General features: G+C 39.9%; 1 protein-coding gene across 2 annotated transcripts in view; it reads right to left on the bottom strand.

Annotated features, from left to right (window-relative positions):
* The window catches only part of RUNX1T1 (runt-related transcription factor 1; translocated to, 1 (cyclin D-related)), a 92,844-nt gene that overhangs the window by 2,485 nt on the left and 72,859 nt on the right, over positions 1-17,500 (bottom strand). For both annotated transcript variants that reach the window (XM_009891854.1, XM_009891855.1), the window contains exons 9-10: positions 14,289-14,357; positions 8,061-8,251 (exon numbers count right to left, since the gene is read on the bottom strand). In XM_009891854.1, coding sequence (XP_009890156.1) covers positions 8,061-8,251; positions 14,289-14,357 — 260 coding nt within the window. The remainder of the gene's footprint in view (positions 1-8,060; positions 8,252-14,288; positions 14,358-17,500) is intronic.

The raw sequence follows: 17,500 nt of genomic DNA, 5'->3' as shown, positions 1-17,500 counted from the left end.
TGTTTTGGGTTTGCTTTGCTCAAACTCTGTCCAGTGCTGGAGAGGTAAAACTACCTTTGGAAATGAATAGCTCTACTATTGAACACCTTTTCTTTAAAAGACCTTTTATCCCCACAATGAAAAATAACTATAAGTAATTTAGAACACTGTACATGAACTCTTGCACCCACAGACATATTTACGCGTACACCCAAAATGACCTGGGAAGTTTGTATTAGCATTTCAAAGAGATACAATACAATGCTTCATCCTACTGACCAGAAAGAGAACAAACTGTGGTATGCCTGGATTCTCCTTCTTTTGCTATACTAATATTTCTCAAGTTGCATCATACTTGTGAAAGTTTCATTTTGCCAGCTTGATGCTTGCACTGTGATCAGTAAACATGGTGTAATTCTGCTCCAACCATGCTTGCACAGAACTTCCACCTACTGCTCTGCTGGATTACCTCCTAGCTATTCATTTCCAACTAAATTGCCAGCCCTGGGTTTGGCCCATGCTTCCCTTTATCCCCTTATCTGAAAAGAAATAGACATGTACAAAACCTCCCCACACAGACTTTTCTGAAAAGACACTTTTCCCCACATGGAATAATGCTGAAGTCAAGCAGCACCTGCCCAGGTGCAGGAATCCTTTCCTTGTGCAGATCCGATTGCAACATTGAAGTGCACGCTTTAATTGTGCTGGATTTATTACAGGATGTCAAATTTTTTCTATTCAATTATCTATTTAGTTAATATAGGCCAACTTCTGGGGAATCTTCGTTTTGCTTCCCCTTTTGGGGAAGGCCTATCTGCTCAGACAGAACTGTCTCGATGTGACCAGAGCCACCAGACAATATTTCACTATCTTACCACAAGATCTATATAGATGTCAGAAAACAGTCATTGCATTTTAACGGTACTGGTTCAATAACTTCCTTATTAAAATAGTCATCAATTACCATCAGCCTGTACAGAACATGAAAAGTGATACATAAGTGCAACATTTTAATCAAGTGACAAAGCTCTAAACTGGCTCCTTACATGATTATTTAATGTGTCCTACATTGTCTGGTATGTGATTTTGTTCATTGGACATATTATTCCTAATTTAACAGGTCATTACAGCTTTAGTGTAATTGTGGGAATAAAAGCACATAAAATACAAGAATTTCAAAATAAATTTTATGGCTCACACATTTACGCAACAACTTATTGCATTTAAAAATTACTACAGTGCATATTAGCATCAAGAAGCACACATGCCACGGGGAGCTTGCACTGTGATAGCAGCTGGCTTTGACATGCAGAACTCCCTGTCCTTCACAGTCCTCAGCACTGCGGCCATTCGTTGCTCCTTCCCATGTGCGAGTCGTGAAAAACAGCAGCAAAGATCAGGCCCCGGCACCACAAGCTTTGGCAACAGATGATTTCTGTTCACATTGCTGGCTGATAGCTCCAGAGCCCAAATTCTACTGAAGAAAAGCCAGGCTCGAGATGCCGGCTAATGACCGGGGCTGTTCTTTGTGTATGCTCAGGTGTGCTCACCTATTTCCATTTGATCCAGATATGACAGACAGAGCTTGAGCTCACTATCGGATTGAGCATGGTCAAGGTTTGATCCAGATATGACAGACAGAGCTTGCGCATGGTCAAGGGATCTGGTCAAGGTATCTTCCCTCCTGGGAAGCTCTTAGAAGGTCCCAGCGAAACAGAGCACCCTGGCTGAACTGTGTAGACAGCATCTCGGATAACAGGGGACCAAAATGTCATGTTGGTGACAAGGTGGCAATCATCATGTGAGGGCATAGGAGCAGGACTATGGACTGTTTTACACCTGAATTGAGACTCTCCACCTCCTAGCACTGGTGAGGGTCAGCCTGGAGTACTGTCCAGGTTGGGATGATGCACTTCAAATATAGCAAATGAAATAAGACAAATACGACTTGGAAAGAACACAGAGAAAGGCAGCCAGAATAGTCCAAGGTCAGACAAACACAAGCTACTAGAAAAGACTGTTAAACCTAAGGCGAGACGGTAGCCTGATAGGGGACAGTAGCAGCCAAACACCTTGAAAGCTACTGCAGTGAAACAGGCAATGACCATGTCTACACGGATGAACAGGAGAAGTAATGGGATCAAACATCTGCAGATTCTATAAGAAAAACTGGAAAGAGATGTTATGAGAAATCTCTCTAAGGCACAAATTTCCTAGAGGCACTGGAGACTCTCCATCACTAAGGGACAGGTAAAGCAGGTACCTTACAGGAATGGTACAGTTAGAGTTGATCATTCATTTGGAAAGGGAGTAACAGATTTCTCAAAGCCTCTCCTGGTCTATCTTCTCTGTCTTTAGGTAGTGACCTACTACGCTGCACTTCCAGCTCATGCTTTATAGAGTTCCAGATGCAGCTAAAACTATGAGCAGGGCTGGATTACAGTTTAACTCTGCATTGATTTTCCTGTGAAACAGTGAGGTTATGCAAAAGGCCAGATTCTCAGACTACATAATTCAATTTAACTTCACTACCTTGAAAATGGATTAATTCAATGAAATTGGGCTAAATTACACCAGATGGGAATCTTGCTCCGAATCTATGCCACCGATCATATTTCATCCTCCTCTTTCAATTGACAAGGAACATCAGTCTTAGGTCAGCGCCTTATCTTGGGTCAGACTCTTAATTCTTATGCACTTAAGCTTCCATCTTCAAACAACAGGACTCGGAAACTTCTGTTTGCCATCATGAAAATTCTTAAAAACAAATGGTCTCCATTTCTGTGGTCTCCAGTACCAGGACACATACTTGTCAATAATTTTGCTCATGCTGTCGCTTTCATCTTTGAAACATTTAACCACAATCGAGTATTTGCTTTCCTCTGACACCTCCAGCTGAGACTTAGTGTAGAGCTGGCTTAAAGAAGAAAAAAAAAACCCAAATGGACTGTGACATGTCAAAGAGATGATGAAGTCTGAAATGCCGTAATACAGTGTCAAACACTGCTCTGTCATTTTTGACCAGTTCTGGATTTCCCCAGTTTACCGGGAAAGGAAGCATGGCTGCGTAAAAAGAACCCAGACTTCTCCTGGTTCTGCAATTCCCATGGCATTCAAAACTCTATCACTGCTAACCGCAAGAAAAAGAACATCTAGAAATCACTGAAACCACAGTGGCGTAAACAAGGACTGTGTGAGCCACTGAACATCAGTGCAAAAAAACATCAAAGTTGTTTACGAAAATTCTATCAAAGATCCATTAGAAAGGGAAACACATCGGTGCTTTGGAAATTCCCACGCTGCGTCAAAATGCAGTGCTCCATACAAAGATATTCAAACCTTTAGATGCTTCTAGTAAAGTTACACCTACCACTGAACAATCCAGGCTTGCCCAAGCCACTGTTTATTGTGTGAAGTACATCTATGTTCATACAAGTCAGCATGAGAGAAGCTAAATCCCGAAAACAGAAGCGCGGAGAAGCATACGGAAGAGACGTGCAAGCTGGCTAGCCAGCCTTAGCTTAGGAGTCTGGGGCAGTGCCAATGTTCACATCACATCTGGACTGATCCTGTGCAGAACACATGGCTCTGGCGCCTCTGTACCACCCACCACTGCGGGGGATGATGTGCTACTTTCTAAGAGATGCCCAGCCAAAAAAATTAAACATTTAGCTGACATATGTATTAAATTTAATACCAGCCTAAAAACTAGGCTTGCCTGAATCACAGCATCTGATGCTTGGAGTCAGGTTTGTTGGCACAGTCCTGGTCTCAATGGATTGGTCAGCAGAGATTGAACCCAGCTGTCTTCAAAATGTCAGGTAAGTGTGATATTCACATACAACATAAACTGCTGCAATATAAACAAGCCCTAACATTACACATCTCTTAAAAGCAGTGTTGGACCAGTTACATACTTGTTTTATCTGAGCAGATGTCAGCATCTGCTTTAAGTAGAGAGAACCGAAACATTTGTGTTCCTTCCCCGTCCCCAGCCCCCACCCTACTCAAAAGTGAGGAAGAACACTGAGTGTCAGATTTTTCAGTGGCATTTTATACAAGAGCAGAAAGACAGATGTTTTGATGATTTTCATCCACCCCCCCTACAATCTGGGCAGCCAGTCTCTTTGCTAAGTTGTTCACCCTTACTATCAAAATTGATTTGCACAACAGTACATTGCAGCCAAAGCAGGAACGGCAGTCATTAACGAGTAGGCTGCTCACACATGTTTCTGTACTTGGCCAAGTCAACCACTGATGAATGGGTCATCTTTTGCGAAGCAACTGTAAGGAACTGGTAAAGAAATAATTTGTGGTTCAGGTCCAGCCATGCTGACAGGTACGCCTTCTCCTGTCCTTCTGCTTTCCAACAGTAGCGTGCTCCGTTTGTTGGTCTTCAACCAATTTCTCATTATAATAACAGAAAATAATTAACATGTTCTGGTCAGTCGCAAGGGCTTATGCCGAGAAACTATGGAAATCTTTAGAAAGTAAATGTACAGACATTGAAGCAGTGACACTGCACATTAAATCATACTGAATAATTCAAACATAAGCAAAGAACAATAGTTCAATAACGGACCAGGTCAGGGTCAGAAATTACAACTACACTATGTAATGTGGAGACTCTCAAAATATTGCTGGCCACTTCTTAAAACTCAAGATACTTCCAAATACCACATCTCTCCTATTACTCCTCTCACTGTCCTAAGCCTCCTTTATTTTGCACCAGTCAGTTCAACATGTCCAGCTTCACTGTTTGCTTGCTAACAATCTTGCAGTCGGGGAATGCCACTTTTTCTGGGTTCAAAACAAAGCAAAACAAAAGACAAAAGGCCCCAGACAAAAACAGGAACACACACACCCCACCCCAACAACAAATATAAACAAAACAATCTACTTCTCTTTGTGAGACCTCTGAACGGTCTTGGATGAGGAGACTACACATTATCTTAAAATTATAATAATTATAAAAATCTTGAATCTTAGCACTAGTTATTACTTTTAGCTCTGGAGAAGACTGCAATAGAAATCATGCCACCAAGTTCTCACACCAGAGCAGCTTTAAGAAGCCTCAGCTAGGTCCAGGTTGCATTTTACTGAATAACAAATGAACAGAAAGGAGGGAAACCTCCTCCAAGGGAGAAACCTTGCCAATAGACAGGGAGTGGCTGCGTCATGTGAAAATTATATCTGCTACATTAGAAACCTGGTGCCAAATTCCCATCTTCATTCATAGTTTCCACAGCCAAAAGAACAAATGACACCCGTGGGAGAAATGTTCTCTGTTAGGAACTGCATGGAGATTATACTGAGCAGCCTATACTGAGCTCTCTTGCAGGCCTTGGCGTAATGTCCTGCCAAGGATAAGAAATGAGGAGTGTTTCTCAGCCTTCCTCTAAACCTGTAAGACTGCAGAAGCCGCTAGTTCAGCAGCCTCATATTTGGAACTGGAAATATTCTAGCCTTGGAAATATTACTCCAGTGCCTTTAGTACACAGGAATCTGTTGCTGGAAGCATACTGCTGAAAGATGTAAACAGAGAGAAGTTTATGGAGACTTACAACCTAGACAAATGAGGAGGGAACTTCACAGAGAGATCGAGAAATAACGAACAGCAAAGCAAATGCGAAGTTTTATTCCTCAACCCCGATAAGCACAAGGTCTCATCTCCAAAGAAACACTTTTTAAACACTGGCAAACTGATCTCTTGTCCCCAAAGATGAAGGAAAAGTCCAGTCCGTTCTTACAGGAGTTATCAAAAAAAAAAACCCCAAAACATCCTGAGTTAACAGGTAATCATGAGAAGCACTGCCCTAAGTGTTTGGAGTTTGGCATAATTAGTAGCTGAAGAGGAACTAATTATAAAAACTTAACAGACACATATAACTCTCAAATAAGTATCACTGTCATCTCCCCTCAGAATTAACGAAGCACCTGTAAACACAAACTGAGCAAACTGGAGTTCTCTCCGCAGTTTAACTAAAACCTGCATTTTTCACCTCAAAACAGCCACACTGATGTGCCACTCATGACCACAGGTGTGAAAAACTGCAGGACCAGGACATTAGACTCTATTTCTAGGTCCAAGAGGCTTGTATCCTCCCTGAGGATATGCAGCCCTGAGAGCATCTGTAACCCTATGAGCCACATTTCATTAGAATGCAGTCAAAATAATTATTTGTCTTTTTTTTTTAAAGTCCTGTTTCCAAGAAGTGAACAACCTCATGAGCAATTCTGCTGGAGAAGTAGTAAAGATGTCTGTTGTTATGCAGCTTCTTCCAGAACTATGACTGCTCAGGAGTTAATTACAGCACACAAACTCTCTACGCATTCCTTTGGATGCGCATTTGCTTGTGGAAGAATAGGCTGTATGTATTGGCACATAAGTACTTGCTCTGTCCTGCCTACACTATACCACTTCACTGAACAGATTTAATTTGCAGTTTCCTCCAAAGGCATTCACCTTTGGAATTTTGGTTTTAGCAATAGGAGTCTCCTGTACATATACACACACAAAATGACAGCTCTTTAATGGTGCTAAGTCAGACAGATGCCCTTTCTATGAACATAGTGCAGGAAAAATGTCCTTGAGTATCTCAGATACAAAATGCCAATAAATTGAATTTATGTCTCATTTAATCTACAATGGAACAGTTAGTACTTAAAGGGTACATACACTTCCCCTAGTCCCTTTCTTCCTGAGAAACTTTCAGATGCCGAAAATCAATTCCTTTTGTCTCCTTGTTATTCATCTGCTACACATTAAGGAGAAACTCTGGGCATTCAGTGATCCCACAATGGTCTTTCATCTCCAGAGAAGCCTGGTATGAATTAAAATCTTACGCTCCCTCAAATTATGGATGGATACTGCAGCATGCCACTGACTTATCTGCTCGTGATTTTTGCCAGTTTTCTCAGCGTGCGGCAGCGAGCTCATCTGCATCTTTCTACTCTAGTGACTCTTTTACAATGCTGCCCATCCAGCCCATGAAAAGCGCTTTGACACTAGTGTACACAAATAAACGTCCCCACACAACAGGTACCGCTATCTACTCTTTTTTTTCAACCCCCTGTAATTTAGAATTTCTATTAAAAAGTAGTTACATTGCAGCCGAGATCCTACTACAAGAACAATAAATACTTCATGACAGTAATATTCTGTCATTTCAGTGGCCTTTAGAGATGAAGATTATACACAAACACCTGACATGACATCATTTCTTTGTCATGTCTGTGTTTAAGGGCAGTTTTAACTTAGGATACTGCTTTTCTGTAACGGACGTAAAATTTAATTGCTAGCTAGACTGCTGCAGCGCTGGTCAAACACTCGCTGCTCTTTTGCTCCCAGCTGGTTATGCTGCTGGATGTCCCGTACCACAGCAATTCAAGGCTTCCACTCTCAGGTCTGAAAGTAAATCAAGGCTTAACATCCTTATTCTTGGTTTACTGTTTGTTGCTCTTCCAGTCTATTTTTCTCCCTTCCAAATGCTGTTTGCCCACTCCTCAGCTCTCAGACATTCCCTGCAGCCAAAGCAACACATTCGAAATAAGGAAACGCTTGCACAAAATCTACACTCACGTTCTGTCCTACAGGAACCATCATCTTTTGCTAATCGCTTCTACATCCGACACTTTCTCCAGACAAGCTTTTAAGCCACCTCGCTCTACAAGCTCTTAAATGAATCATTTCTTTGTTTAAATTAGATTGCACTGTGCAATATTTTCCACAGAGCAATCTTGTTATCTATTCAATATGGTAGTTTGAAGAGCTGTAAAATAAAGCTACTGAAAAGCTTCATTAGAACCGAAATGTGTGCACTATACGTAACCCTGAACAGCAGTTAAAAGGTGAGACTGCAGCTCAAGTTCACCGCTATTTTGGGCTCGGATTACAACACAGGCAAGAAAATTTGGAGCTCAGCTTGCGCCTGAAATACGTGTCCAAAGCTACCGTGCCGTTAATAGCGGGCGCTGAGCTCCGATGTCGCATGAATGGCCTGTGCCAGTTAGGTTCAAGCTAGCCCAGATGCACCTATGGTGTGCTGCCACAGGTGATGCCTGCCCAGCAAAGACCTTACCTCGCTCGAATCCTCCTGCTGATTGATAACAGCTAGTGCATCCTCTGCAGCCTGGCGCTTGGCTTCGGCAACAGTGCGCTCCATCTTCGCTCTCTCTGAAGTGATCATGTCGTGAGCTTTCCGCTCTGCCTCCGACACTGCCTTCTGCAACTCGGCCATCGCCTGACGCTTTACTTCATTGACAGCTTCCTCTACAAAGGAGGGAAGAAATCCTCATCAGCACAGGACGTTTGGCACCGAGCTACGTAGGACTGATGAGTGAAAAGCAGCAGAGACTCTATTATATTGAGAGGCTTCATTTTGAGCAGAAGGACACAGAGGAACCTGATTCTTCAAGACTCTTCAAGACCACCCAGGTACTCCTTTACTTCCCCATCACCAAAAGCTCTCACAAGCCTCTAACGCTTGTGATAGTTCTTGCTATTTTGGTTCATGGTCAGTACTTCTTTAAGTACAGACATTTCAGATCTCTGGTGTGTTATTTTTGAAACCTTTTTCAACGTTTCACTTGGAAAACTGGGTTTGCAGCACACCAGATTGACGAATATCCTTGGGAAAAAATATTATTTAAAACACAGTATTACAGACTTTTTCAAAAATGTATCTTTAAGCTCTGGAAATTAAGACAGGATTTATAGTCATTAACAATTTTTTCCCCATATGTTAACAAACAAATACACGATGTTAAAAAAACCCCAAGAGTTTATTTAAAATTGTTAAATCGCTGGTCTAACGTCTTTTCCTGGACATACAATTTTACGAGCCAAAATTAAAATTTGTTTATGAACATTCATTTGACCTCTTGATCTCTCCTTCAAACCCATGTTTACACTGTGAAGACCTGACCTCCTGCCTCCGCTGAGCTCTGGAGCACACCACAGCCAGCGAAGGCTTGGGTGCGCAATTAACACTGAGCAGGGGCACGCCGCTTCATTAAATTCAAACCTTCGTGCTTCTTGTAAAACAACTAAGTCAGTGTGAGCCGTTTCTTCGGCAAATACTAGCATCCTATCTTTTATTCCGGAAAACACGGATTGTCACAAATTAGTTATTTGGGGTTTGATGTAGGAAGAGTGAAAAGATTTTACTAATGAACAGTCTTTTAATTGACAACTAAAACAAGTAATTTCTTTTTTTTTTTTTTAATTAACTGCTCTAATTAACAAGGAAACCATCCTCCCCCTGAATTAGTTTATCTAATTTTCATCTTTATTCAAAGCAAAATGACAATGATTAATTGAAAATTTAATAAGCAGTAATTATTAACTTGGCAAACCTAGTACCAATTAACACTCTATTAAAACTAATTATGACATGTTTCATTCAAGTGTTTGCACTTAATTGTTTCATCCACTTAAAAACCACCTTAATTAAATGTTCTGTTTAATTAAAAACATAGATTTCTAATAAAAATGTTTTACTGTAGATTAAAATCTAAGTATTACAACCGTGTTATGGGTTTGAGTTTTAGTCCATGTATTTCGCCCGTGTATTTGTGTGCGTGCGCGTGCACATAGACTGAACTCTTACTAAGTCAATAACGCTCTTGAGGTTTTGTGTCTCATAGCTCTGCACTTTTATTTTTAAAAAAATAATGACTACATGAAGTCTCCATTTTCAGTTATTAAGCAATTTACAATAAAGACTTAACTTTGAGCCATGTCCTGAGTAAAACGGAATTAATTAAAATGAAAGAAGGGTTCTATTACTCTCTGTGTGTGTCTGTTATGTGTGTGCATGTCTGTGAGCGATGTTTGAAATCAAGTTTTTGAGGGAGGGGAATTTAGAGATAAAACTTATGCCTTTATTTTTATGAGACTGAAAATATGCCCTTATATTACCCTACCATAAATGTTGTTTAGGGGAAAGCCTCGGGAGAGGAAAAAATCATACCCTTCAACCACACAGCCAAGGCTTAATTTACTTTGAATATTCAAGGTGAATTAAAATTCTATCTAAGTGGCAATACAGGACAATAATTTTTGCTTACGATCAAAGCTGCAGCTAGACTAATTGTATATGCAAATCAGGCAATTTATATTTAAATTATGCATTCCTATTCTAGTCCCACAGGCACACACAGATCAGCAAAGGGAATTGGTAGGACATTTGCAAGGTGCTTGAATATTTATTACCAACTGCAAACATTCACTGATGGTGAGAAAAGAAATATACACAGGCAAACATACAGATGCAATTTTATTACCATTTTCATAAAAATGAGGGAACTTAAATACAGACGTTTTGTGTCTGTGAACTGCAGTTATTAACAAAGTGGATTTCTTTGAGAAAATCTGTATTCTTGCTGATATTTGCTATGAATAGAAATTACCTTTGTATGGCATGATGCACTTTCATTACATCATATAAATTTAGTTTTACATTGAGGTGTTGCAGTGGTTAGAAGTGACAGTTTAACTATTGTATTACACAGAAGCAAAATACTCCAACATTTTACAGAGACTTCTAATTTTATAGTTTTTCATGCTACACAATCTACTTCTTTTTAGTCCAAATATAGAAACTGAACCTTATCTTGTAACTTCTATATTGCATACTGTGTTCTGCAAAGCTTCTGAGAGTGTGAAGATGCTAAAAGTGCTTACAAGGCCATATGCCTGACTGATACTTTTCAATTGGTATAAACTATGGGTTGGACTTTAGCATTTCGATTAACTTTGGCAAAAGAATTTGTGTTGTGCTATCCTAAGCGTGAAAACAAATAGTTAAAATATGTCGGGGTTTTTTGTCACTATGTACCATTGTTATTTCAATACTGTATGAACTCATGAACAACCAAACAAACTAGACAAAATTTCCTATCATTGATTTTCTGCACACCTTAAAATAAATGTTTCCAGTACCTACAGATATTTTATAGACATAGAATGCAGGTTTCAGAGTTTCAGATAACAAAAACTGTAATATCTATGCAGGAAAAGTTATGGGTGACAGTGATGGAGATTTTATTTGCCTTGACAATGCTGAGCTACGAAGACCAAGAATGATATCAGTGCTCTTCTTTTCTGTGCTTTTCCAGAGAAAGCAATGATTAGATTCCAATATCAGAAAACATAAATCTGGAAGTTTTTACAACAAAATACCTAAGATGCACGTATCTGTATCCTCAATTTTCCCACAAATGCTAAGCATTCTTGGCATAAATTCACTCTGTCTGTTTAGGGATGCAATTGAAATCTTCCTTCCCTTTGAGTAGCACTAATTCATGAGAGAAGCTCCAGGGAGCAAAGACCCTGTGTGGAACAGACATTATTCAGATATCCTTGGAGCTGACTCAGGAGAGGTGCTCAACTCATCATTCACTGCTGTTTATAACCCACCACAATGATTTACCCGTCATCTCCTTCACATCATGGGCACACTCAGTCCACATGATGAAAAAGGAAAGGTGGTGGGCAGGGGTGCAGTCCTGTGCCACCATGACTGGGTTGAGTGCCACTCGGACTGACCATGGCAAAGAAGGCGTTGGGAGTTGGTGACATGACTTATCTCAGCTTCATACTCCAAAAGGCACAATCTCTTTCCCAGGACTCCCCTGGAGAATGTGCATGGTCCTTACTGTCTTTGTATGACAATGTATGGTCATCCCACACCTGTTTGGTAACTCCAGAGCTTAACTCCAGTAAGGAACTGGAGTAACTGGTAACTCCAATCCAGAACTGCCATGAACAGTAGGTCTTGCTATGTGATAAGAAATGGCTGGAAGACAGTTTCTTCATGACACAGAAAGAAGCCAAGGCAGCAGCCCGCAGTGCGCCTGGGATCCCCGCAGTATTTAATAAAGAGAAATAGGTATTTCCAGAGAACAAGTCATCCAACCTATGATATGACTGATCCTCTTCACATGCCTGCGTCTCTCTTGACTACTGAGGGACACCAAAAACTTGGCTGGGACTATTCGTCTACATACCCACAACTCAATGAGACGAATCAGGACACTGATGACTTTCCACTGATGTATGAAACTGAATTGCCTTCACATGGCTTTAATTCACAAGGTGCTCCTTACTATGTGTTCATTCCAACAATCACAAAAGCACATATATCGCTGTATTTAACAAACTGCACTGGAGTCTATCAATCTCCAAACGTTTAAAGTGAATCCCTTTTTCACAGGATTTTGCGGTTGCTTATTAACTGTTTTTACGCCAAATTCTTTCAGTTCAATGGATTCAGCATACCAATCAGACTTTTATACTTGATTCGGCTGTCTACACATTGGTCCTTATGGACATTTGAGATAGCAAGATATCCACACTAGGCCAGCAGAAATGACTTAAAAGAGATTTGCAGCCTTCTTGACTGGCAGTTGCAGCCCAGCCAGGAAACTACGGAGCGTCTCAAATAGCACTCGAGACCTCTTCCTACAGAGCTGAATTGCACCTTTACTGCCATGAACTGATTACAAAATTGAGGAGACCTCCAACTTCAGTGCACCCTCCTGAAAATGATGGCCCATGATTTATGAAAAGCAGCACGCTTTCCGATGTTTTACAACTCTTAGTAACAGATACAGGTGTGCATGCTGTAGAGAGTCAGATTTTTTTTATTCTCCAGTTCACAGGCGTGCTCAGTTAATGCAGGGAATCTGATTTAAACCCTCATCAGCATGAAGAGACTAGAAATAGGGCCAAAGGAAAAGTTTTGTTTCAAAGAAACCGATGACATATATGTTCACAAGGTGACACGTCACAGCTCCTTTACACTGCCATTTGTGGATACATACAGTGTGAATGCACAACTAATTTTATAATTCAGGCCAAAAGCTTCAATTACCTTCTATTTCTAGCTAATGAAGAAACTTTTGTCCTGCTATTGTACTGCATCTAGGGGTCACAAATGACCTGATGTGCCAAACAATATGAAAACCTAGATTTTGCAAGAAGAATAAAGTTCCTGAAATTCAACTGAATAATGCTCCTCTTACTGAGATTTTCTGGGACTGCAAATTTTTTTCTTATTTTTCATTTAAGACGTTAACATAAATATGGCAAAACAAATAATAAAATTACTTCTGGGTTCACAAGAGCATTGAATTACAAAGGCTACACTTTCCTTGGACACAGGAAAAAGTTGTAGATTATTTTGTTGTTTTTCATATAAACCACAGCAGTTCCAAAAATAGTAATTTACATATCGACAAATGTAGAGTTTACATGATAAACCCACATCACGCAAACAACACAACTTCTTGTCTGATGCAAAAGTATGCCAGCAGAACATTTTTACACATATGTTCTGTATCTAGTTTAAAATACACTAAAAAGCAGCGAGCAGTTACAGGAGATTGGATAAGAAAGCATCGAAACTGCTGCATATTTGCTGTTTAATCTTTAACTCCTGCTCAGATAGCTGCAGTAGACTTCATGGTTATACAGGTGTTCAAAAGGGGGGCAGTGTGTGAGTGTATATACAGAAGTTCAACTATGTCGCTGGAGTTCAAGAGCTACCTCCTGGCCCCTCTGAAAAGAAGGAAACTCTGATATCGATGTTGAAAGAGCAAAGGTTTAGCTCCAGCACCTCAATAGGATCCTCACCAGGAAACTCCTGCGCTCAAGCAGAGTTTTAAAGTGCTGAAGAAAACTCTGTACAACCACGACATCTACCCGTGGTGCTTTTCAAGCTCAGGGAAGACACTGTCAATGCCTGTGCAACCACCCAGAGCAGCTGCGGAGATGCGATCTTGCTTACTTCATTGAAAGATTTGCAAGTTTATGAGCACAGACTTCACTGGGGTCTGAGGGGCACAAAATCTTTTTAAAATTAAGAATGGTTACATTGAATAGCTGGAGGTTTTTCTTTAACAGGTATACTTAGTTTTCTTCCCTCCATTGAGAATTCTGACCTTAACTAGGTAAGAACCTTGGGGCTTAAAAAAAAAAAAAATCCCACGCAAACTTTTTTTTTAAAATTGTTAACAGGCTGAAACTTTAGCATATCAAGTTTCAGCCTGAAACCATTATAGCCCCAGAAAATAGGTGTCCTTAATGGCAGCACTGATATCCCCCTAACTATAGCAGCAGATGCTTCTATTATAAAGATTATTTCATGTCCTGATCAGTTCCAGTTTAAGATTATTAAGCACAATTTCTTCTTGTTACTAGTAAGCTCCCCCCCTCCTTTTTTTTTTCCATTCCTCCCATCAGTGCATTAACAACTGCACACAGCTGCCAGAAGACTAAGCTGGTGTTTTTAAACAGTTCTTACCAGCTTTCTTCCAGATCTCCTCTGGCACGTATCCAGACGCAGGCCTGTGAAGGAATTCCCGATGCGATTCTGCAGGAGGAGGGGGTGCGGAGGGAAAAAGAGAGAACATCATAAGCAATGCTTGCTTGTTGAGAACAAGGCTTAGAGAAACACCTTTTCCTTTTACTTATTGCTCAGAAAAAAAGTCATGTGAAGTTTTTTACTTAAAATAGAACGGATGCCGTGGCCGTAGCTCACGAATGTCACATAGACCAGATCAATGTTTAGGACTCGAATGTCTCATCTTAAGCCAAGCTGAGACTAGCTGACTTTATTTTTATTTTACAGCGTTTCAAGCCAACTCTATTTGACAGTTTCCACACTTTTAAGGCTGGCTTTGCAGGACCAGCTGAGGGAGTGACGTGCTTCATCCTTTGTCATTATGTTTATGAAAAGGAAGAAGAAAGAGGGCAACAGTCTGGCGCTTGGCACTTCTGCTCTGTGAAAACAGAATGGCTACTGATGCACAGAGATAAAAGCCAGAATGTCATTCCAGTGATCAAATAAGCTGTCCACAGAAAAAGAAAGGGGTGTTTCTACATGTTCAGAGCTACACTTTCCTATATCTGAGCCCATGTTGGCAACTGTAGCCGCACGTGTTGGAAAAACAGAACCTTGAACTTTAGGTTAAGCCCCTAAATACATATGCTGCCAAACAACCTCACTGGAGCTGAAGCTCGTAAGTCACCCATATATTTCAATCACATTTTGACAGTTCTTCCCCCCCCCTCCTCTTTTTTTAAAGGGTTTAACCTCTGGGCCTGAGCCTAAGAGCTCTGAAATCAGCAAGATCCCTTCCACACGGACTTCAAAGACGCAAGATCAGACAGTACAGAAAGAAAATTCACTTTGGCCTGAAATTTAGCAAACAGATTCTCAGCAGATGAAAAGCTGCTCTTTTCAAATGCAATTTAAAAACTGATTAACTATTTTTCAAAGTAATAGAGGAGAAATTAAAAAAAAAAAAACCCACACCAAAAAAAACCCTGCCAACTTAAAGGTAAGTTCACTGCCGCAATTACTATTGCCTTTGTGATAGAGTTCAATTGCCAAAATAAAATAACTTGATTTATTACATTAGAGAGAAATTAGAGAGAGAGTTTGTATCATTTTAGAGATATTGCTAGAAATTAGGCATCCTGTTTGATGTCTGAGTTTGAAACATAACAAAAGCACACATGCCATTCTTTGAATACTAATCTTTACTAAATATATTAATTTTTGTATTTTAAAATTATTATTCAATAACTTGGTCAAAAAAGTAGTATTTTTAAGGAAAAGGTTAAATCATCAGGTTTTGCAAATCTTTTTTTACACCACCATACGTATGCATGCAGTGCTATTTATATACAGTAGGCTACAGAAACTTAAAATGCATTAAAAAGATGATGTTTAATATTGCAGACAGCTAACAAAGGTGGAAATGACAGGGGCCGTTTCAGCTATGCAGGGAGTAGGGAATCCCAGTCTCTGCTCACTGTTCCACAGATGCAGTTTCTAGCACGTGAAATCTGCAGACACCCACAGGGTGGACTGAATCTTCCCATCTGACAGGCAGCTGAGTGGATTTCCCCAGCTCTTCTGTTTGTCACTAAAGTCTAGGATGAAATTGGGCAGAATTTCACCCCTCTTGAGCATAAAATGATGGGGGGTGTGCAAGATTCCGCAAAACAGCTAACTATTTACATTGGTTTAATCAATTTGATAGAGGACTTCAGACCTGATGCTGAAAATGGGAAAATTCTCCGTATCACTTGTATCACTTGGCTCATATGATTCTGGAGACAACAAATATCATTGTGTACACTTCTCTCATCCCTTGGAGGCTTTTAGACTTACGGGCACAGTGCCAGTTCAGTCACAGACAGGTGGCAGCAGAAAACATTGCTTGAAAGCTCAGGAAAGCTAAAGGTGAAAAATTAAAACACTCTTATTTGCTCTTCCTGGAATACCTGCAGGAAAAGACCCAACCAGACTCCAAATGTGGCAAAACAAGGGGCTTCTTGCATTCATGTCTTGTAGTTTGTGCTGAGTTTTCCTGTCTGCTATTTAAGGTACCATCCGCTGCAATAGCTGTGTGGGGACCATAACCTTGATTTAAGCCCTCTACCGGGGTGCTTAGTATTAAAAATACAGACGTGGAGCTGATTTTTTGGTACTCATGACTTTCCAAAAATGGAATTCAATGACATAAATGACCAGATTGCCAGCTAATTGTTAAAATTTCCAAAACATAAACATCAATCAAGCTCTTATTCCAACCACAAATTATTTACATGAGGAATGAGATCCTCTGCAAGAAGAATTAAATCAAGAGCTTGTGAAAGACTTTCCCATAGTTTGGAATGGCGCACAAAAAAAGACAAGAAGCACTTATGAAGATAATAAAAAACATATTTTCCAAGCAAGAAAAATATTATTAACACAGCTATTGTTTAGTCAGCAGTGATGAGTTCATGAAAACAATCTTCTGTTGGGAGCTAAACTAAAGGACGTGACCAGAGGATACAAGTCTCATATTACTATTATTTTTAAGGTAAGGTGTCCTTCAGATTAAGAATCACAGAACTCGCTCACTAAAACTAAAATATGAAAGATCTTAACTTGGACGTCTAGCAAACGCAAACCAAAGTGAAGTGAACTCAAACACTATTAGGTGAAGTCCCTAAAATACTAAATGTAAAACTAACTGCAAAAAGCTATAATGAAGAAAACGCATTATATTAACTGAGTGACAGCAGCACCTAGAAGTCAGAGTAAATTCTGCCTGGAAGGAAATGGAATGAAATCAGACCAAATTAGGAATAACCTGAACTGACAAGGCAGCTCATAAAGAAAAGGATAATGGAAAAGGTTTCACATGTCAGTCATAATACAAAGGTTTGTTAATGGTGAAAATGAAACAATGTTATTAAGCAGAACAACAGGATATACACTACTGAATTTACCTGAAATTCACAGCAAGGCATGGTTTGAAAGCATGTGTTGATAATCAGTCTAGTCTACTGAACCAGGTGAAAAAGCCCAATAAGGAAAATTAAAAGTGTATATACATGACAGCAATCAGTACTTGTCTGTGAAGAGCTTAAATGAAGTAAAAATAAAATAGATTTTGAAATAAAAAATGTTTTTGGAATTTTCTGGTTTAATGTGAAACAAAACTTTTCAGCAAG

The sequence above is a fragment of the Charadrius vociferus genome, unplaced genomic scaffold (genome assembly GCF_000708025.1).
Source record: "Charadrius vociferus isolate BGI_N301 unplaced genomic scaffold, ASM70802v2 scaffold15, whole genome shotgun sequence".
Lineage (NCBI taxonomy): Eukaryota > Metazoa > Chordata > Aves > Charadriiformes > Charadriidae > Charadrius > Charadrius vociferus.
Note: the sequence above shows the minus strand (reverse complement) of the source record. Positions and strands in the feature narration are given on the sequence as shown.